A 21,045-nucleotide genomic window follows, 5' to 3' on the forward strand; every position below is an offset into this window, starting at 1 on the left:
AATGGAAGGAATCAAGTATAGCCGGGCGGCTATACTATTTATAAACGTATATAAAGACACGCACAGGGCATATGCACCACGTGTACTATTTTTTTCAAAAAAAGAGTATAGCCGGGCAGCTAAAAACTAAATATAGCCGGGCGGCTATACTTCCTTTAAAATATGTATATCATTTTTATTCAATAGTATGTGAGAATTACGCGTATAATACATGAATTTTTTGTGTCTTATTGATATTGTTGTAAAAAATAGGTGTATTAAAGATGAGAAATACGTGCGTACGTGTATAATACATTATTAAACGCGAAGGTGCTAGAATTTTATACGAGTAATAACTCTAGAAAAGTAGAAAAGGAAAAAAGGGACAATTGATGCTCAAGTAATGGCCTAATAGTAATGGATGGGGCTCTTAGGTCGTGGAGAAATTTAATTAGGACACCCAAACGATTTCACCAAAGACTTAGTAAAATAGAAATTAATTATTTTGTGGATTTTTTCTATTATTTTTTTATACTAATTAATAATTAAAATATAATTTATCAGGAGCCAAAGCGGACCGAGAAGAAAGAAGAAACGCAAGTTGTAATTAAAGTAATTCAAAAAGGCTAAGATGTTACTTAATTACATGTATTAAATTAAAGAAGTAGGCCAAAAAAACAAATGTAAAGAAACTAATTATATGTTTTTTAAATTTAAAAAAGAAAAAACAATTAATTTTTTTGTTAAAGAGTATCGCCGGCCGGCTATACTATTTATATATTTAAAAAAGGGAGCCCAGCGCATAGGTGAAACGTGTCAAAAAAGTACAGCCAGGCGGCTATACATTTTTAAAATAAAAAAAATTGGAAAGAATCGAGTTATTTCTTTTTGAAAAAATAGAAAAGAATCTAGCATATGCAATTGATGCGTTTGTAAGTCCGTCGCAGCTTTAAAAAAAAACGTACGGTAGATAGATGAAAGAAGGGTGTGTGTGGAAACTTGAAGGGCAGAAATAAATCATCAGACCTTAGCTTAGAGACAGAGTTGAAGGGGAGGAGGAGGATGGGGGTCCACAACAAAGTAAACCTTATCTGGTGCCAGCCAATAGACTTGTGTACTAAAAGCTTGAAAATCCAAACAAGTCTACTTGCAACACACGCTCACAATTGGATCTCTTCAAAAATTCGAGTCCCCTGACCTGACCTGACCTGAGTGAGCAACCACAGTGAGATAGAGATAGAGATAGAGATAGAGAGGCTATGGCTCATTCACTAGCCTCACCACCACCACAACCACCGCCCGCTACCGCAACAACAACTAAGAACAACTCCTGTTTCCAATCTTGTGTGGGTTTCCAGAAAGTCAGGGCCTGCTATCATCAAGTATCAGACGGTGCCAATGCCAATGACAATGCCCATGCCTGGAATAACAGACTTGTTATCAACAGCCGCAGGTTGGTTGGTTACTATTTGATTCATTATTCTCTCCATTCAATTATGCATATGTATATGTATGTGTATATTATGTGAGGTGAGGACATGAAATGCTGCAACTCGGAAACTTGAAACACACGATGATGGTGTGTGTGTGTGTGCAGGAGTTTGGGATTGGGTTTGGCTGGTGCACTTATCAGCTTCAATGTGAGTGACCCAAGTCCGATTGCAAATGCGGCAGCTAGACGGCCTCCACCGCCCCCAGCAGAGGAGAAGGAGAAAAAGGACCCCAATGTGAGTGGAGTTTTAGCCAAAGTACTGGCCAGCAAAAAGAGGAAGGAAGCCATGAAAGAATCCGTGGCAAAGCTAAGAGACAAGGGGAAGCTCATTGAACAACCATCCCAATCCCAACCCTAGTTTCTTTCTCTCTCTCTTCTTTTTCAAGGACCGAAGGAATGAAGAAGAGGGTTTTGTCCCTTCATTGTTGTGTATGCTCTTCCAGTATTATTATTGGACAGGCTTTCATTCGCATTTTTGTCTTATCTTGTTAGTGCCACTGCCAGCCAAACCAACTTGATGCTGCTGCTGGTATATAACATATGTAATCTAATCATTCATCAAATTGGATCATCTTACCATCTCCAATACATTTGTTTATTGGCCAGTTGTAGTTGACAAGATTTTCCAAACTTGAAAAATTAAAAGATGGATGGTTCACCTTCAGAATTCCAAAAAGCAAATTCAACACAGTTTAGTTCCGATTTCCAAACACAGAGAGAGAGAGAGAGAGAGAGAGAGAACAGTTTTGAAATTCCTCAAAATACGACTGAATATACAAACAACAACCGACATCTCTGCAAAATCCATCTTATCTTAACAAAATGGTAATGCCAAATACTGAACTCTTATATTTGGCAACCAAATAGTTTCTGTTCTGGTAGTAAGGCAACAGAGGCCATTCGTTTCGTGTACCCCACTAGATTACTTACATATAGATATTGTTGCTTCTACCCTCTAGCTGTTTTTTTAGTCCTTTGAATTTTCTCTTGCCTCTTTCAGCTGCACTGTATGATCTTCTTCCTGTAGCTAATTTATTCACCTTCTTCTCCAGATAAATACTCTAATGGAAAATGGGGACAAAAATTCTTGAAGGAAAGCAGTTACAGAGAGAATGTTTTCCGTATGCTGCTTTTTTTGATGTAAAGGGATTGCTATTGAAGTTCTGAGACATTATTTATTATCTTTTCGTTTACAGGAACTAAAGAATGAAATAAAACAAAGAGACTCCATATGGAATAAGGTCTACTGGGAAATGGTGGAACCAGTTGTGAACTGAAAATACCAACTTTGCGAGCACGACTGGTAATTGCTTGTCTAATTAGTATAAATTGAATATTTCCTTAAATATTATTACACCGGGTGCTTAACCAAGAAAGGAAAAAATTGTAACAACAGAATATTTCCTTAAATTTTAGTACGCCGGGTGTCTTATATGGAATGCTTTTACAGATTGGTGTTGATCGGAACGATCTCGAGCAGGTGTTCATACAGCTTACACTCGAGTTTCTGAGAAAGCAGATATATGGGCGGCTGGACTCAGGACTCATTTTATCATTGTTGATGCGAAAAAGTGGTTGCGCATGTGATTCGTCAACTTAGTTAAATTATCCCTTCGGTAGGTGACTGTCTTCGGTAAGCATTCTACTTTAGGAGAATAAGTACCTACAAAAGGATACGTTCGGTAAATCCTTGGGTACCGGTGTGGTACCGGCCGAAGGCTCTCCGATGCTTAAGTAAGTACGGATTTAGTAAAGTTTAACTGATAGATCACACGATAGCGTACCGTTGGTTCTGATCCCCTCCTTTTGGGGATATGGGTATCCTTTTATAGGCCTTGGGAGGTGTGCACTGTGCTCATATTTCCGATGTGGGACTCTGGGCATGGATTGTGAGCATGGCACGTGTCTGATGGTGAAAGAGGCCAAGATAGATGGCTTCGGTAGGTAGCATGCCGAAGGGGTCCGTTGATCAGTATCGATCTCATCCACGTGTTCGGTGGTAATAGGCCGTTTATTTCGGTATAAACAGTAGTCCCCCAAGTTCTCTTCCGAAGATCATTCGGAAGGGAATTTAGTTCTCTACGGCAGCTTGGAGGTTATCCTGCCGTTCGGTATGCTCGTTTGGGGGGAATTGACCTGGGACACGAGGGGTCGCCGATGTTGAGAGGCAAGTGGGCAGAGAGACGCTTCGTCTTCTGTGCCTGGTGCGCAGTTAATGACGCCATCCGTCGGGTGACGCATGGCCGGCAAAAGCACGTCTGGCGGCGCATTGATGAGCCGTTTCGTCTTTCGAGGTGTACCGTTACAGCTCTCTCCCTATAAATAGAGGTTGCTCCGGATGAAAGGTTCACTTTGCAATTGTGAGTTTGTGCGAGAGCTCTTTGAGTAGGCGATTTTCGAAGTGTGCGAACGGCAATCCAGGCGATTTTCGAAGTGTTTCTCGGTATACGAGGCGATCTCCGGAGGGAGTGAACGGCAATCCAGGCGACTTTCACTGCACTCAAGGTAAGATACCGTTCGGTACCCCAGGAATTTTTATTATACGTCTGTCCATGGCATAGGCTAGCCGATCGTTAAGTAGGATCTTCCTTCGGTAGTCTAGTGGCCATAGGTAGAGATGTAGGTATCGGTAGGATAGTGCGGCACGAACCTTAGTTTCCCTTTTCTTTGTTTTGTAGATGTCCGATAGTGAATCGACGTTCGGCAATGAGCCCAACGCGTTCGATGGTGAGTTGTCATCGGGATGGGATACGTCCAACGGGGCTGCCAGCCTCGCCGCCGAGGATGGAGGTGACACCGATGCTGAATTATTCGGTGAGGAGGTGGACTCCGTTCCCACCCATGGCATCGGCAAGGGGCTCATGACGGGGCACCCGCTACCCTTGGCCGCGGTGTACAAGGACGGTACCCATGTCGGGTCGTTCGAGCACCAACCCGAGGCCTCTACTTCCGGTCGAAGCGTGGATATCGCCGGTCCCTCCCGCCCGAGGATAACCATTGTCCACCGAGGGCTGCCTAGGATACCGGTGGGTGTGCCTCAGAGGGCTCTGTTCGGGGTCGACTACCTGGAGCCCAATAAGATCACCGAACGGGAGTTGGAGAAGATCAGGGCCGAATACATCATCCCTGATTCGGTAAGGATGAGGATTCCGAGCCCGGTTGAGTCCCTCAGTGACCCGGCGAACGGCGAGGTGACCTTCTTCACCGACGTCCTTGTGCAAGGGGTTCGGTTGCCATTGCAACCTGCCGTGCAGAGGATCCTTGCACAGATCGGGTACGCTCCGGGCCAATACAACCCTAACTTCTGGGTAGCCCTGATGGGGGTGATCGCGGCATTCGGGATTGCCGAGGAAGGGGAGCCTTCCTACGAGCAGTTCTCGTATCTGTACAGCGTCACCAAGTCCAAGAGCGCCGATCATGGCGGCTGGGTTCAGGCAAACTGCCTGAAGGCCACCGAGCGGGGGCATTTCGTTAGTTCGGTGCCGACTTCTCAGAAGTCATGGAGGAATCGGCGGGTGTTACTCTCCGGCGATTGGGAATCGCCATCGGGAACGCCCCTAGCTTTCGAGTCCCCACGACTTTCCAGACTGCCGGTAGGTTTTCGAATTACTGATCGATAGGCTGGCTCTTTTTTTTTTCTTTTTCTGGGTGTGTTATTAATTTTTCTCCGTTTGACAGGCAAACTCAAGCAGCCGAGCCCCAAGCCGAGCGAGATCCGGCAGATTGACAGAGTGAGGTTGCGAGTACCCGCTGCCGAGCGAGTCTATCCGCGCTTCCTCTTCACCGGCAACCTCATCAAAGCCGGCCTCGTCGACCCTGCCGAGAGTATGTAGACCTTTCTTCCTCTCTTTTTTTTTTTTTTGTCTATTGTCTTTGTTTGCTGAACTGACTAAATGCCTTTTTGATCAGTGACGGACGCCAGGAAAGCTGCCGAAGCCAAAAAGATGAACGAGTCCTCCAGGAGGCGCCTGATGATGGGCCTGGAGGGCAAAAAGAAGAGAAAGCAGCCCGAGGCGGCTTCCGTTCGGCAGCCGGTGCCGGATCCGGAGGACCAGACCCTCGCGGATCGCCTTCGGCAGCTCGATGCCGGTGCCGTTCCGAGGCGCACCGTCGATGAAGCCGTTGCGCCGAGGCCTCGGGACGCCGAGGCTGCCACCTCCAAGGCTGCCGGCAAGCGTCAGGAGACGGTCGATCTGGAGGCCGAGCCGGTCCCCAAGCGCCCTCGCCAGCCGGAAGTTCCCAGGGCCGTCCTTGCGGTGGAGGACGAGGACGGTCCTTCCGAGGCCATCTCCATCGCCTTCCCTGCGAAACCGTCCAGTTCGTCAACCACATGATCCTCGGCTCTCAGATGGAGCTGCCGGAGGTTGACGAACTGCCGAAGAAGTTCCTTCGGGAGGAGGCTGGACGCGCCTTCCGGCTTCAGGCCGCGGTAAGATTTTTCCTCTTCCTTCGTCGTTTTTTCCTACTGTGTTTTGTGCTTCTGACCTTCGGTGTTTTGTGCAGGCATCCATGGATATGTGGCTCTGCGTTAAGCGGGCCATCACTGCAGCCGAGCGTGCTAAGAAGGCGTACGAGGACGGCAGGTCCAAGGTTGCCGAGGCTGGCAAAGCGCTCCAGGAGCACGCCCTCCTGGCCAAGCAGAAAGATTCTGCCGAACGGCAGGTGAAGGAGATGAAGGGGCTCCTGGAGGCTGCGCTGGAGGCAACGAAGGATGCCGAGGCTTCCAAAGACGCGGTGCAGGTGGCTTTGGAGGAGTCGGAGCGGGCGAAAGCAGCGGCGCAGGCGGCCCTGGAGGAATCGGAACGGGCCAAGGCCGCAGAGATCGAGGCTGCGGTTCAGTCGGCTATCCAGGGGTACCGTCCGTCTTCCGAGTTCTCTATCCTTCTAGATAAGGAAGTGGGCTCGGAGATGGCGGACCTGTTGTACCGATTCAAGCGGTACAACCCTGGGCAGAAGTTGAACTTAAACTTCATTGCCGACCCTCCTCCTCTACCAGAAGGGATTACCGAGGAAATGATTGAAGATTATGAGGGGGAGGACGCCGCCGAAGGCTCTGGACCCGCCGAGGCTGCTGCTGGTGACGAAGCCTGAGGGCCTCGCTTCGATTTGCTTGTAATAGTTAGTTTTTTCTTTTTTTTTTATTTGTATGTACCGAACATATTGATGCCGAGGGCATCTTTAATTTAAATGCATATTTTTCTCCTGTTTATTCGATCTGAACCTTTTTTTTTTTAAGTTGCCGATCGCATCGCATAGGATTTATAACGTTTAAAGGCCACTTCGAAATTGACGAGTTCCGACAGGATCTGTAGGGTAATAATTTCGAAAATATTTATAGCCGTAGGCTAATAAAGATGCCGTAGAACGTTATCTTGCCTATATTGGCCGCCGTAGGCTAGTAGAGATTTTAACAAGAGTTTCTGAAGTAATAGTGCCGAAGGCTTTCCATTAATTTCTGCCGAAAGGCGTTTACAATTTTGTCCTACCGTAGGCTAGGTTATAAATTTTTTCTGCCGTAGGCTAGGTTACTTGAAATAGTATTTGAGATGTTCTACATTCCAAGGATGACCGAGGGTCTTGCCGTTGGAATCTCTTAGGCAGTAGGTTCCCGATCGAAGGATACCGATGATCTCATAAGGTCCTTCCCAGGAAGGTCCGAGGGTTCCTTCCGTGGCATCCTTAGTTGCTAGGGACACCTTCCTCATGACCCAATCACCGATTCGGGATGAGCGGTGTCTGACTCTAGAGTCGTAATACCGAGAGACACGTTGCTTGTAGGCCTCGTTCCGAAGGTTGGCATGTGCCCGGTGCTCTTCAAGAAGGTCGAGGTTTAGAGAAAGTGCTTCTTCATTTGGATTCGGTGCGAAGGTTTTCGTTCGGTAGGAAGGTTCGCCAATCTCTACTGGCGCAACGGCTTCCGAACCGAAAGCCAAAGAGAATGGGGTCTCTCCTGTGGACGTTCGGTAGGAGGTCCGAATGGCCCATAGCGCTTCGGGAAGCTTTTCTGGCCAGGCTCCTTTGGCTTTGTCCAGCTGCCGTTTCAGCAGTTTCTTGATGATTTTGTTTATTGCCTCTACTTGGCCGTTTGACTGGGGATGGGCCGGTGATGCAAAAAACAAGTTGATTTTCAGGCGGGTGCAAAATTGCCTGAAGAGCTCCGAATCGAACTGCCTGCCGTTGTCGGTAATGATTGCATACGGGATGCCGAACCGGCAACAAATATGAGTCCAAACGAAGTCTTCCACTCTTGCTGCCGTTATGGTTGCCAGAGGCTCGGCCTCTACCCATTTGGTGAAGTAGTCAACGGCAACCACCGCGTATTTCACCTGGCCTTTGCCCTGCGGCATTGGACCGATCAGGTCCAGTCCCCATTGTGCGAAAGGCCAAGGACTCACAATCGGCGTCAAGGGTTCGGCAGGGATGTGCGGTATGGTGCCGAAACGCTGGCATTTATCACACTTTTTCACCAGCGAGATAGCGTCCTGGTGCATGGTCGGCCAAAAGTACCTCTGCCGAAAGGTTTTGTGGGCGAGTGATCGGGATCCGGAATGGTCGCCGCACACACCGTTATGGATCTCCCGAAGGACGTAGTCCCCCTGTTCTGCCGTAAGGCATTTGAGATATGGAGTTGTGTAGCCACGTTTGTAAAGGACGTCGTTGATGACGGTGTACCTTGCCGATCGGTACCTAAGCTTTTGGGCCTGGGCTTTGTCCTCTGGAAGGGTGCCGTTAGTCAGGTACGAGTAGATAGGAGACATCCATGTATCCTCGTACCGTACGGTAAATGTTTCGGAGGCTACCGTGCTCGGTCGGGCAAGAATTTCCACCGGTACCTTTCTTCCGATTTTATCGTTTATTGCCGAGGCTAGGCGTGCCAATGCATCGGCATGGCTGTTTTCGCTTCTGGGGATCTGCCTGATCTCGTAGGCTCGGAAGTTTTGGAGCAGCTGGTGGGTGGATGAAAGGTAGGCGTTCATGGAGGCGTCTTTGGCCACGAAGTCTGTCGTTACCTGGTTCACAATGAGCTGGGAGTCGCTGTGAATCCTGATTTGTTTTGCGTTCATGCTCTTGGCTAACCGAAGGCCGGCCAAGAGAGCCTCATATTCGGCTTCATTGTTGGAGGTTCGGAAGTTGAATCGAAGGGCGTACTCGATCTTGAGTCCCTCTGCTGTTGTCAGTACCAGGCCTGCTCCGCATCCTTGTTGGTTTGCCGAGCCGTCGACATGCAGAACCCATACGGGCCTTGAGGTGTCGAGCCGTTCGGCGTCTACCTCCATTGGCATTCCGGTTTCGGTAACTGGCTCGACTGTCGGCTGTGCCGTTGATGGGGTGAGTTCGGAGATGAAATCGACAACGGCTTGACCCTTTTCGGCGGGTCTTGGCACGAATTGTATATCGAACTCTCCGAGTTCGATCGCCCACTTGATCAATCGGCCAGAAGTCTCTGGTTTTTGGAGCACCTGCCGAAGCGGTTGGTTGGTCAGAACTTTGATCCCGTGTGCTTGGAAATATGGCCGAAGTCTTCGTGCCGAGACTACCAGGGCTAGTGCAAGCTGCTCTAATGGGGGATACCGAAGTTCAGCGCTTTGGAGTGCTTTGCTGGCATAGAAAATTGGTAGCTCTGCCCTCTCTGGCTTTCGGACCAACACCGAACTGACAGCAGTGCCAGATACCGAAAGGTATAGATAGAGAATCTCCCCAGGTAGTGGTTTTGACAGGAGGGGTGCTCTGCCCATGTAGTCCTTCAATTCTTGAAACGCTTTATCACACTCGGCAGTCCAGATGATATCCCGTTTGCCCCCTTTCAAGGCTTTAAAGAACGGAACACACTTGTCGGTGGCCTTGGATATAAAACGAGTCAAGGCTGCCACGCGTCCGGTAAGGCTTTGAATGTCCTTCGCCGTTTTCGGCTTCTCCATATCGATGATTGCTTTTATTTTTTCGGGGTTCGCTTCGATACCCCTCTCACTGATCATGAATCCGAGGAATTTTCCGGAAGATACACCGAAGGCGCACTTCGTTGGGTTCAGCCTCATCCGATAATCCTTCAGTACGCCGAACATGACTGACAGATTCTGTAGATATTCCTCGGCGGTTTTGCTCTTTACTAGCATGTTGTCAACGTAAACCTCCATGATGTTGCCGATGTACTTGGCGAAGATTCTGTTGACGAGCCTTTGATACGTTGCCCCCGCGTTCTTCAGGCCGAACGGCATGACGTTGTAACAGTACAAACCCCTGTCCGTTATGAAGGCAGTGTGTTCGCTGTCAGGGGGTGCATGAATATCTGATTGTATCCCGAATAGGCGTCCATGAAGCTCAGCAGTTCGTGTCCTGCGGTGGCGTCCACGAGCTGGTCTATCCGTGGCAACGGAAAGCTGTCCTTCGGGCAGGCCTTATTCAGATCGGTATAGTCTTGGCACATCCGCCACCCGCCTGTACCCTTCCGGACCATCACCGAGTTTGCCAGCCATACCGGATACGTAGTTTCTCTTATGAAGCCGATGGTTTGAAGTTTGTTGACCTCTGTGCGCATCGCTTCGTATCGTTCGGCATCATACGAACGGCGCTTCTGTCTTACAGGCTTATATGCGGGGGAGATGCTGAGTTTGTGGCTGATGACCTCAGGATCTATGCCGGGCATACCCTCGTAAGACCACGCAAATACTTCCGAATGAAGCCGTAAGAAGTCTATGAACTGCGCTCGGAGGTTAGGGGTGAGTCTGGTGCCGATCTTAACCCGACGATCGGGCTGCTCGTCATTCAGGGTTATCGTTTCCAGTTCTTCGGCAGGTTGCGTGTGTGGAGTCGGGGACTCATCCCTAGGGTCGCCAACGGGTCCCGTACCGTTCGGTATCCCCCGTACAGACATGGTCTCATCGGGTACTTGGACAGTGGTTGACTTGAGTGCCGTGGCGTAGCAAGTCCGAGCGCTTAGCTGATTTCCCCGGACAGCCCCCGTGCCGTAGGGGGTTGGGAACTTCATCAGTAGCATGTGGGGGGAAAGATGCGCTTTGACCATGGTGAGCGCCGTTCGTCCAACTATGACGTTGTATGCCGTCGGGCAATCAACGATGAGGAATTGATCGTATACCGTCGTTTTCCTTGGCGCGGTGCCGAAGATGATGGGTAATTTTACGCTACCGATCGGTTGGACCAAATCTCCGGAGAAACTCAACAAAGGTGTCAACTGCCGGTTTACCTGGCAGTCCTTTATTCCCATCCCTCGGAAAGCTTCGGAAAAAATCACGTTCACCGAGCTCCCGGTATCGATCAGTACTCTTCTTACGTCGTAGTTTGCGATTTCTGCCCGGATGATCATTGGGTCGTCATGGGGATAGAGGATGCCTTCTTCCTCCTCCTCGCAGAATGTGATTGGCTCCCAACGAACTTTCGGGATTTCCTGGTGCCGATTAAGCTCTATGCCGAACACCTGAGGAAACTGCGCGGCCCGCACATATTGCTTCATTGACCGGTTGCTCATTCCTGCGATGGTGGGGCCACCGCTATAGTGCTTATCATGTTTATCTGCCGAACCGGATTCGGCACGGCGCCGTTGGCTGCCGGGCGATGTACTGATCCAGCTTCCCCTCCCTGATGAATCGCTCAACAATTTTTCTCAGGCTTATACAGTCTTCTGTATTATGACTGTTGTGCTGGTGGTATCGACAGAATTTACCGGTATCTCGGTTGTCTTGCCGGTTTGGTCTTCGGGCATTCGACTTCGGTATTATTCCCTGTTCGTTCATCAGGACGGCCTCGTAGGTATTGTTCAACAGGGTGAAGACTTCATTGGCTTGGTCATGATTCGGCAGGCGCGCTCGGTGGTCGTTGCGACCGTACCGCCCTTTCCCTTTCTTCGAGGGTTCTCTTCGATCGGCGCGGTCGTCCTTTCTCTTATGACCTGCCGAGTATGTGTCGGTTCTCCCGTAAGATGTCGCCTTTGCCAGATAAGCACTTGATTCGGCATTTCCTCGTGGTGCCGAAGCCGTGGTCTTCGAGTTGAAGTATTCGGCCTTGGCGTGGATGGCCGCTTGCTTCATCAGTTCGTCATACGTGCGCTAGTTGCTGCTGTGTACTAGGTATCGAAAATGTGAGGACCGAAGGCCACTCTTAAAGGCGCCGTAGGCTGCCCTGTCGTCTGTTTCCGGACACCTTGAGTACTCGTGACTGAAGCGCGCCGCGTATTCTCTCAACGGTTCGTCCTCTCCTTGTCGAATCGTGTACAGATCATCGGCAGAGTAAAGACGGTCCGTTTGAATCATGAAGTGGTTGAGGAAGATCTGCTTCAGTTCGTCGAAGGAGTCTACCGTTTCTGGCTCTAACCGGTAGAACCAGTTCAGGGCTGCCCCGGTAAGGGAGGACGGGAATAGCAGGCACTGTCCTTCATCGCTCAAGCCCTTGCATCCTATGGCGGACTGAAATGAGTGGAGGTGGGTTAAGGGGTCTTCCGTTCCCGTATAGAACGGTATCCGAAGCTGCTGCCCTTCCCGATCCTGCCGAGAGTCCCGGATGCGCTTGGTAAATGGCCCCGGTCGAAGCTTTCCCCACTCTGGCCCCTGGGAGCGGGCGTTGTCGTTCTCTATTTTCTGGATTCTTTGGAAAAGGAGTCGTACAGCGGGGTCTCGGCTAGGAATTTCCTCGGAATCGAAGTCTTCTGTTCGCCTCTGTAGGTTGAGTGGGTTAACCTCCGAGTTCCGCGAATGTGTTGCCGAACAGTAGGTGGAAGTTTGCGTCCCGGACGGGATGTACTCGGATTCCGACTCCTCTTCAGGGCCCAACCCCCTCACTTTCCGAATGGGCGACTTGTCCCCCAGGACCCTCATCCGTGAATCCCTTAGTCGGGCGCTCATCCTGATCGGAGACCTCTGTCTCTCTGCCTCCCGATCATTGATCCGATGTCGACAATCGGTGTAGACCTTCTTCGGGACATGTGGCTGATCCCTGGGTGGCGGGACCACCAATTGTTTGGAAGGAGCGGGCGTTGCCGTCGCTGCCTTATCGCGTTTCTTCCTCCCGTGAGGGGTCTGCAGGCTTTCGGAAGAGTGAGTTATCTGGATATTCTGCGTGTGCTGCTGGTGGAGCAGCTGCTGGGTTTCGTCCACTTTGGACGAAAGAAAGTTGTTGTGTTCCTAAAGCCTCGCCATGTCCTTCCGTAAGGTTGCGATTTGGGCTGCCAGCTCGGCTTCGGCGGTTGTTTGGGTAGCGGGGGCATTTCCGAAGGGAGTGCCTGGAGGTAGCGCTGGGCTAGCTCCGCTCTGCCTTCCGAACGGTCTTCCCTCTTCCGTTAAGAACGTAGGTATTGAAGTGGTCCCCATGTGTTTAGGAGATAGTGGGTTGATAATTTTTCGGTTTCCCACAGACGGCGCCAAACTGTTGACGCGAAAAAGTGGTTGCGCACGTGATTCGTCAACTTAGTTAAATTATCCCTTCGGTAGGTGACTGTCTTCGGTAAGCATTCTACTTTAGGAGAATAAGTACCTACAAAAGGATACGTTCGGTAAATCCTTGGGTACCGGTGTGGTACCGACCGAAGGCTCTCCGATGCTTAAGTAAGTACGGATTTAGTAAAGTTTAACTGATAGATCACACGATAGCGTACCGTTGGTTCTGATCCCCTCCTTTTGGGGATATGGGTCTCCTTTTATAGGCCTTGGGAGGTGTGCACTGTGCTCATATTTCCGATGTGAGACTCTGGGCATGGATTGTGAGCATGGCACGTGTCTGATGGTGAAAGAGGCCAAGATAGATGGCTTCGGTAGGTAGCATGCCGAATGGGTCCGTTGATCAGTATCGATCCCATCCACGTGTTCGGTGGTAATAGGCCGTTTATTTCGGTATAAACAATCATGTTATCCTTTCAATGGTGCTTTCTTTCATTGTCTGCTTCAACTGAGGACCACTTTTATCTGTTTGTTCATATATAACTCACTGCTAATCCACTGAGATTACTTCTTTTTCTTTTTTCTCTCTGGCACAAGTTTGAAGCATACGACTCAAATGGTTCCGTTGTTTCGGGAGATAAGTCAAAGGAGGTCTTTTGTATTATGGGGTTGCTGACTAAATTTTTTCTCATTTTCTGTGACTTACCATGATAAAAGCCTTCTGGCGTCTTTGTGGGAGGCTTTCTCTCTAAGCAAGCTATCATTCATCATTAGATGATTAGATCTCAATTTATCGTACTAATTATGCGTATGTAGCTATGTTTTTGGTTGTTAAATTCAACTTTTAGCTCGAGTCACGCAGGAACATAATACTCAGAGCATTCTTCTAGCAATTATTTGTTTTCATTCTTTTGCAATTCTTCAGAAACTGTCCTTTTGTCTTCCAAGAATTTGCAAGGATAATGATATGCTCATTTGATCTCACATTGCAGCTCTCTCCGAAGGGAAATGTCAAATCTAAAACATCAAATTGAAATTTGATAACAGACATGGCAATTTGGTGTACAATACATTTTCTCATTCCACCCAATATGTCTTTTGATTTGTTAAGCAAAGGCCCACATTGGGTGTTTCGGTATCAAGAAAGAAAACACTTGGACACGTCTTCATTTCAGTCTAAAACATCAAGGATAAGAAGGTCTTTTTACCACGGTAAAAGGACTATAACAATCGGGACCCGCCTTGGGCCATTCATAAGGCCGACTCCGTGGCCTCATTCTACTATCTGTTGTGGTTTTCCAATCTAGGCCGAGGGGCTAGGTTTCTTCAGACAATCAGGGCCCAAGGTTAAGATTCTCTAGAAATTCAAGGTTCGAGTTTATGATTTGCCAGAGAAAATTTTGCTTCTGTCTTGTTCTAGGAATTCATTTTTACATTCGCAACTATGTCGACGATGCTAGCTTCCTGAGAATTACTAGCACAGTTTGGGTTTAGGGCTTTTCGATGGCTAAGGAGAACGAATCGGCTTCGCAGGCCACCGTCAATGGAGACAATACACTCACGAGATCTACGATGTCGTCCATTGGGGTGAGCGTCGTTACCCTATCTTTTTGTTCGCACATTTTTCCTGTATTAATTCTAGGGTTTTTTATTTAGATCGGAAGAGGATGTGTTTTGCTTAGGGAAACACATCGAGAATGTACGAGACATCGATGGTGCCGTCCGAGGGTTCCTCATTCTTGGCGTGATGATAGACTTGTGTTAATAATGGTGAGCATTTTTGCCCTATTCTTCTGTTCACACCTTTTTCTTGTATTAATTCTAGGGTTCCTTTGCATGATAGAAGAACGCTTAGGGTTTCACCTCACGCGGTGATACCTGATTGGCTTTAAATCTAATAGTTGTAGAAATAATAGCATTTAAACAATAAATGAAGTTTATGGAGTGGAGTCGAATTAGGGTACTTCAATGTAGGTGTGCATCAGATGCATTTTTTAAAGATTTGGGATCACAGAGAGCAGAGAGCGTTATTCTGATCACCAACTTCATATCCTCCCTTATTTTGAGGACAAGAAATTGGTGGTGAAAAGGGAGAGCACAAATGAGTTTTCCTTTTCTATTTTTCTGTTTATATTTCCAACTTTATCTCGATCGAGAGTTAAAAAAATGGGAAAAAAGAGAAAAACCATGTTTACATTATCTACATCTCAAGTATAGTTAAATTTCTGCTGAGTCCAAATTTAAGTTTCTTTGAGGTCATTGTACAAACTATGTATTTTTTAAAGAGGTTTTGATTTTGCATTTTCTTTTGTAACTTGTGTTTGAAAAAACGTATGAATCTGGAAGTTTCAAGGAAAGTCGCTTTCTAAATCCTTTATTGCAAAGGATGCTCCAAGAAATTTCTCATACAGGCACGTTTATTTTATACTACCACCATTTGTTCCTGTTTCTTTACAATTTGTAGAATGATCTTATGTCTGCTCTTTAAGTGAGCTGCCCTTTAAGCCTTATGATAGTTTCTTATGTCTTAAACTTTAGAGCATAACAAGATGTGGTACTTCTCTAGAATTTTGTGACAAGCCCGTGGGAAGGAAAAGAGAAGCCTTAGTAAAAGGACCTCCATCCTTCCATTCATATTTTTCTCTCTCACTCACACACACACATGCAGACAGTGACATTTCAATACATATAGGACTTTGTAAAAATATTCAATTTATCATTTAAGATTAAATCATACCATTATTTATATAGGATATTAACCCTGCTTCCCTTAAGCATTTTATTCAACTTCCTAGAGTTTGTTAGGGGCAACTGAAGAACCTTTGGGTTTGAGTTATTCAAATAGATCCTATCTTATGCGGCGCCAATGGGTAACCCATTGCCCGCCCCTACCTGCTTTACAAGTGGCGCCACAACACAGGGACAAGTATGATTTGATGGAAGTGTAATTTCCAAAATTCATATGAACGACCAAAGAACGATTATCTCTTTGCATTGCAGGCTCCAAAATATAGCAAGGAATTCTTCATGGGGTCTTGGACTCCCCCAATCTGCAATATGGGTTTGATTTACTTTTAATGACCTTGAACTTTCTCCCATCACAAATTATGTTAAACCTTCTATATGATAGAATTTTACCACTCATCTTTAGGGCTGTAGTACTAAATGGACAATGCTGACTTTCATGATTTGCTGAGATCCGTATCTGTGGTCTTCTTCTTTTGTGTGTCTCTGTATGAATGCTCAAACGTCCAGTTTCATATGTGACGCATGTCAAACCTTAGTTGATTGCATAACATGAATTTATAGTAATATATTTTATTAATTTCCTAACATGATTTTGATAAGTCATGGGTGATGAGATAGACTGTTTTCTAACTGAGGGTTATCCGTTTTCCTTTATTATTTGCCCTTTTTTAACATCTTTAGACTTGTAAACTGACTTTGCCATTGCAGGGATATGTGAGTTGCAGAATCATGGTCATATTCTCATCAGTGGAACATCAGTATGTTGCAGTATGTTCCTCAGTTTGATGTCAAATTTCTTCAAATAGAATTAAAGGTTTTATAAAAACTGACATTTTTAAAAGTAGGGGTTAAATTTCGACTATTTTTAATATAAAATCCTCCAAAGGAGATGTTAAATCCAACGAGGAAGTCAAATCAGCAGAAAAGTAAAAAATGTAAAACATGACGCCCGATGCTTTAGATGTCTTTTTCATAATTTATGTAAACTCATGGGTTGTTTTATGGCCATAAAAGCCCATCCTCATATTTGACCCCAGATAGAGAGAGAGAGAGAGAGAGGGAGAGAGGCTTTGGATTAACTAGGCATGGGCGAAGAAAACTGTTAAAAAGGCCCACTGGAAAACCCATACAAGGAAAATAGGCCCAATGAAGGGCCAGTAAACTACAAAATGGGCCCCACGAATGGCCACTCAACGACAAAGTAAGCCCAAAAAAGAGTCACTACAAAACGAAAAAGGCCATGTAAATCACTAAACGACAAGAAAGGCCCAAAGAAGGCAAAAGAGGCCCAATAAATGGCCACTAAACGACGAAAATGGCCTAATCGTGGACCGCTAAAAGACAAAATAGGCCCAATAATGGCCACTAAACGACAAAAACTAGACCATTTTAAGGGCCGCTAAAAACAAAATAGGCCCAAAGAAGGCACACTAAAAGACAAAATAGGCCATGTAAGGATCACTAAACGATAAAATAGGCCCACCTAAGGCTAACAAAACGACAAAATAGGCCCATTAAGATCCCGGAAACGACAAAATCGTCAAGAGCAATTAGTTGGGCCTATTTTGTCGTTTATGGTCTCTCTTGGGCCTATTTTGTCTTTTAGTGGTCCTCCATGGCTATTTTTGTCGTTTAGTGTGTACTCAGTGGGCCTATTTTGTCTTTTAGTGATACTTTCTGGGCCTATTTTGTCTTTTAGCGGCCCGTAAAATGCTCTAGTTTTTGTCGTTTAGTGATACTTTCTGGGCCTATTTTGTCTTTTAGCGGCCCGTAAAATGCTCTAGTTTTTGTCGTTTAGTGATACTTTCTGGGCCTATTTTGTCTTTTAGCGGCCCTTAAAATGGTCTAGTTTTTGTCGTTTAGTGCTCTTTTGGCCAATTTTGTCTTTTAGCGGCCCTAAAATGGTCTAGGTTTTGTCGTTTAGTGAACCTCATTGGGCCTATTTTGTCTTTTAGCGGCCCTAAAATGGTTTAGGTTTTGTCGTTTAGTGAACCTCATTGGGCCTATTTTGTCTTTTAGCGGCCCTTAAATGGTCTCGTTTTTGTCGTTTAGTGGACCTCATTGGGCCTATTTTGTCGTTTAGTAACCTGGCCCATTTTGTCTTTTAGCAGTGTTTCATTGGGCCTTTTTTGTCGTTTAGTGCCCATCAATGGGTCTATTTTGTCTTTTAGTGATCCTTTATTGGGCCAATCTTTGTCGTTTAGTCGCCGTTATTGGACCTATTTTGTCTTTAGTGTGCCTTCCTGGGCCATTTTTGGCGTTTAGTGGCCCTTTATTGGGCCTATTTTGTCCTTAAATGATTTACATGGTCTTTTGTCTCCTAGTGACTCTTCTTTGGGATTACTTCGTCATTCGGTGGCCCTTCATTGGGACTACTTTGTCTTTTAGTGGCCATTCATCGGGCCCATTTTGTAGTTTATAGGCCCTCCATTGGCCCTATTTACCTTCTATGGGTTTTCCAGTGGGCCTTTTTGATCGTTTATGGCTCATTCATTGGGCCAATTTTGTTTTTCATGGGCCTTCAGGTGTCCTATTTGGACGTTCATAATAAACCTTAAACTTGACGACGCCCAATTCAGTATTGCGGGTCGGAAGTATATCCAAGCAAAAACTACAATCCGCAGCACTCAAATAAAAGAATTGATACAGACTTGTTTTGATTGAAATTAGATCAAATTAGTCAAAAAAACAAAAGGGAAATTTGAGGCGAACCTGGGGAAAAAAAGAAAAAAGTTAAACAATTAATAAAATAATATCAAGACTCAAAAGTTGAGACAAAATTAAACAATTAGAACCATCAGAAATAATAACAACTGGAATAAAGACTGAAATAAACCAGATGGTCAATGTGCAAAATAATAAGTTGAACCGAAGCAGAACTACTGAATGTGCAAGTGTACGACACAACAAACATAAGAAAGTCGCACTAACGAACTAACTGACAAAAAAATTCATTGCATGTCTCTAGAAGAAACATCAATCCTCAAAAATTACCTACAAAATAAAAGGCTGGCATTTCAGGACGATAATGTCTTTAAAATGTGGACAAACTTGAAAGGTAGTAATATAAAAGCATATCAAAAAAACCATAGAATAAAAAAATTAAAGTTAAAATGCAACAAGTGGGAATGATAGGAAGAACAGTTTGTTATGTCAATAACCAAAAAAACATAGAACAACAGGTTCTTTTATTTAAAATGCAAGATGCTGCAACTCATAGGAAGAACGTTTGGTGTGGGAAAACCACTGAATGTTAAAGATCGCAAACCAGAACACAACATCCTGAAGAAACATTTTAAAATACTTTATTACTACATTTGTACATTCATAACTTCATTTTAAACACCATTTTACTACCAAAAAGAATACCTGCCAATACACGGAAAACAATTAAAACAGAAATTATATATGTTTTATTATATCTTCCAGCTTGTACACAATCCAAAGGTATTGTCAATAGATAACAAAATATGAATGATAAACAACTACAATGAGAAATTATATCAAATTAAGATTGATATGTACCAACTACAACTAGGAAATATAACAGAACACCAGAGAGAGAGAGAGAGAGAGTGAATAGACTTCTAAATTTATAACTGCCAATCTATCCTCCGTATATATTTGACAATGTGGGCAGATAAATTTTAGTTCTACGAAATTTACTGCTTCAAATTTTATTTCCATGGTAATAACCTATAAACATTGCTTGGGTGCATAGATGCAAAAGAAAATACTGAGAACTTCTGAGACTCCTTGCATTCTCATCCTAACTTGAAAAGTTCAGAAGCTCAGATTACTGACATTGCCTAGAACATTGTGTGCGACAATATTTGAATAATGCACTAACCCATTTATGATTTTTCACGTTCTAATGTCTTCCAACTCATGTTACATTGAAAGTTAGAGAAACCCCATCATCCGATGTTCTCTTTTTGTCAGAACATAAAGTTGCCGAACAGTCTAGTTATGCATGGTTATTAGACCATCCGATATTGCTACAAATGATTACTTTTAAATTCACCACGCCACCGTGTATCACTGATGTAATGTCACAATGTTCCTGATTCCATATGTAAGATACCGTGTGTGTCAATTTTGTTTTTGTCAGATATATCGTTCAAGTTTTCAACAATACTATGCTATTTGCCTCTGGAAACTTATTTTTGTTCATTTTCTTTCCATTTAAAAACAAAAAATGAAATTTTACAAAAGAAAAACATACATCCACATGCTTGAATGAGTAAGGAGTAAAACCTTAAAGATATGGAAGGCCCGCTGTCAGTGCCTCTATCAGTCCACATAGCACCCTATCGCATCTTGAGCAAGCAGACAGGGAGTGTACCTGGAATGGAAGCAAACAGCGAACGCATTAATGCATTGAATTAAAGACCGACCTACTAATTAATTCCTCAGGCATGTCGCTCTATCAAATAAAAAACAATGATCTCAGTAAACCCTAAATTTCAAAATCAACTTTGACGGGTCCTGGAAACCCCACACCTAGCCCCATCAGATCTCTGGTCTTGGTGTTAATTACTACGTGATTTCAACGGTGAGCTCTTGAACGGATCCGATCGTGGATCAATGGCGGTCATCGAGGCGTTAAACCTCGCAAAACAAGAATCGCATTGGAGGAGCTTTTCTTCATGCCCCGTCGTCTCTCTCTTTCTTCACGCTCATGTCTCTGATCTACAGCGAAGGCTCCGATCACAGAGACAATGCCATTGTTAGGGTTTCCAGACCTTCTCTGTGTTTCACATCTCTCATTTTCTCAGATCTGCTCTCACTCGCGTTTGGGACTCTGAGGGCCCGAGGGTTAAGGTTTTATCATTTGCGAGATCAGGCGCCTTTTAAGATAAGACGGTTTTCTTCTTCAAACGATGTCGTTTCCTTTTGTATTATAATTTAGAATTTATAGAGTTAGTGGACTGGACTGGTTTGCTTAATTGCCTCGACCCTGGACTTGGCCGCGTGTCCTCACTTTCAATTCGCATTGGCCCATCCCTTCTTCTTTTTTTTTTTTTTTTTTTTTTTTTGGGGAATTGGCTCACCCTCTTGTATTAGTCCAGAAAATGTCTGCCCACTTGGTTAAATGTCTGTATACATTCCTTACTTGCAACAAAATAAAATGTAATGAATTTGAAATACTTGCAATGACAACCCCTTCTTGTTATTTTCTCGAACCAAATTGTTTGCCCACTCTATCAAATGTGAATTCATTTTGGCTGCCTCAGTTTGACGTTCATGGAACCACTTTTGAAGATATTCATTCTTAAATACTCCATAAAATTGGTAATAGGTAGTTGACGAGCATCTCTGATGATTGAGTTGAGATATTCGACAATATTTGTTGTCATTAGGTTGTATCGCTTCCTATTAAAGTGTGCACGAGCCCACTTTTCATATCCAACCGTATTAAGATAATCACCCACTTTATAA

At 45.3% G+C, this 21,045-nt stretch overlaps 4 protein-coding genes and 1 long non-coding RNA gene across 5 annotated transcripts; 2 read left to right on the forward strand and 3 right to left on the reverse strand.

Moving 5' to 3' along the window:
- On the forward strand, positions 1,127-2,059 carry LOC18770848. The gene is made up of 2 exons (XM_007202824.2): positions 1,127-1,432; positions 1,577-2,059. The coding sequence occupies exons 1-2, from the start codon at positions 1,239-1,241 to the stop codon at positions 1,827-1,829; spliced, it is 447 nt and encodes a 148-aa protein (XP_007202886.1). The 5' UTR covers positions 1,127-1,238; the 3' UTR covers positions 1,830-2,059.
- On the forward strand, positions 5,820-6,562 carry LOC109950422 (KNR4/SMI1 homolog). The gene is made up of 2 exons (XM_020569050.1): positions 5,820-5,900; positions 5,975-6,562. Exons 1-2 carry the CDS (start codon positions 5,820-5,822, stop codon positions 6,560-6,562), a joined length of 669 nt encoding a protein of 222 aa, XP_020424639.1.
- On the reverse strand, positions 6,997-9,687 carry LOC109950423. The gene has a single exon (XM_020569051.1). The coding sequence runs from the start codon at positions 9,685-9,687 to the stop codon at positions 6,997-6,999; it is 2,691 nt and encodes an 896-aa protein (XP_020424640.1).
- On the reverse strand, positions 11,533-12,297 carry LOC109950424. The gene has a single exon (XM_020569052.1). The coding sequence runs from the start codon at positions 12,295-12,297 to the stop codon at positions 11,533-11,535; it is 765 nt and encodes a 254-aa protein (XP_020424641.1).
- On the reverse strand, positions 18,775-20,869 carry LOC109950485. The gene is made up of 2 exons (XR_002272746.1): positions 20,107-20,869; positions 18,775-19,948 (listed from the first exon to the last, which is right to left on the reverse strand). It is a non-coding gene; the product is annotated as an uncharacterized LOC109950485 (long non-coding RNA).

This window comes from Prunus persica, chromosome G7 (assembly GCF_000346465.2).
Source record: "Prunus persica cultivar Lovell chromosome G7, Prunus_persica_NCBIv2, whole genome shotgun sequence".
NCBI lineage: Eukaryota > Viridiplantae > Streptophyta > Magnoliopsida > Rosales > Rosaceae > Prunus > Prunus persica.

Coding starts and splice junctions, on each gene's coding strand:
- LOC109950422 (XM_020569050.1), top strand. CDS start 5,820: ATGGAGCTGCCGGAGGTTGACGAACTGCCGAAGAAGTTCCTTCGGGAG. Junction 5,901..5,974: donor CCTTCCGGCTTCAGGCCGCG/GTAAGATTTTTC, acceptor TGTTTTGTGCAG/GCATCCATGGATATGTGGCT.
- LOC109950423 (XM_020569051.1), bottom strand. CDS start 9,687: ATGCCGTTCGGCCTGAAGAACGCGGGGGCAACGTATCAAAGGCTCGTC.
- LOC18770848 (XM_007202824.2), top strand. CDS start 1,239: ATGGCTCATTCACTAGCCTCACCACCACCACAACCACCGCCCGCTACC. Junction 1,433..1,576: donor CTTGTTATCAACAGCCGCAG/GTTGGTTGGTTA, acceptor GTGTGTGTGCAG/GAGTTTGGGATTGGGTTTGG.
- LOC109950424 (XM_020569052.1), bottom strand. CDS start 12,297: ATGAGGGTCCTGGGGGACAAGTCGCCCATTCGGAAAGTGAGGGGGTTG.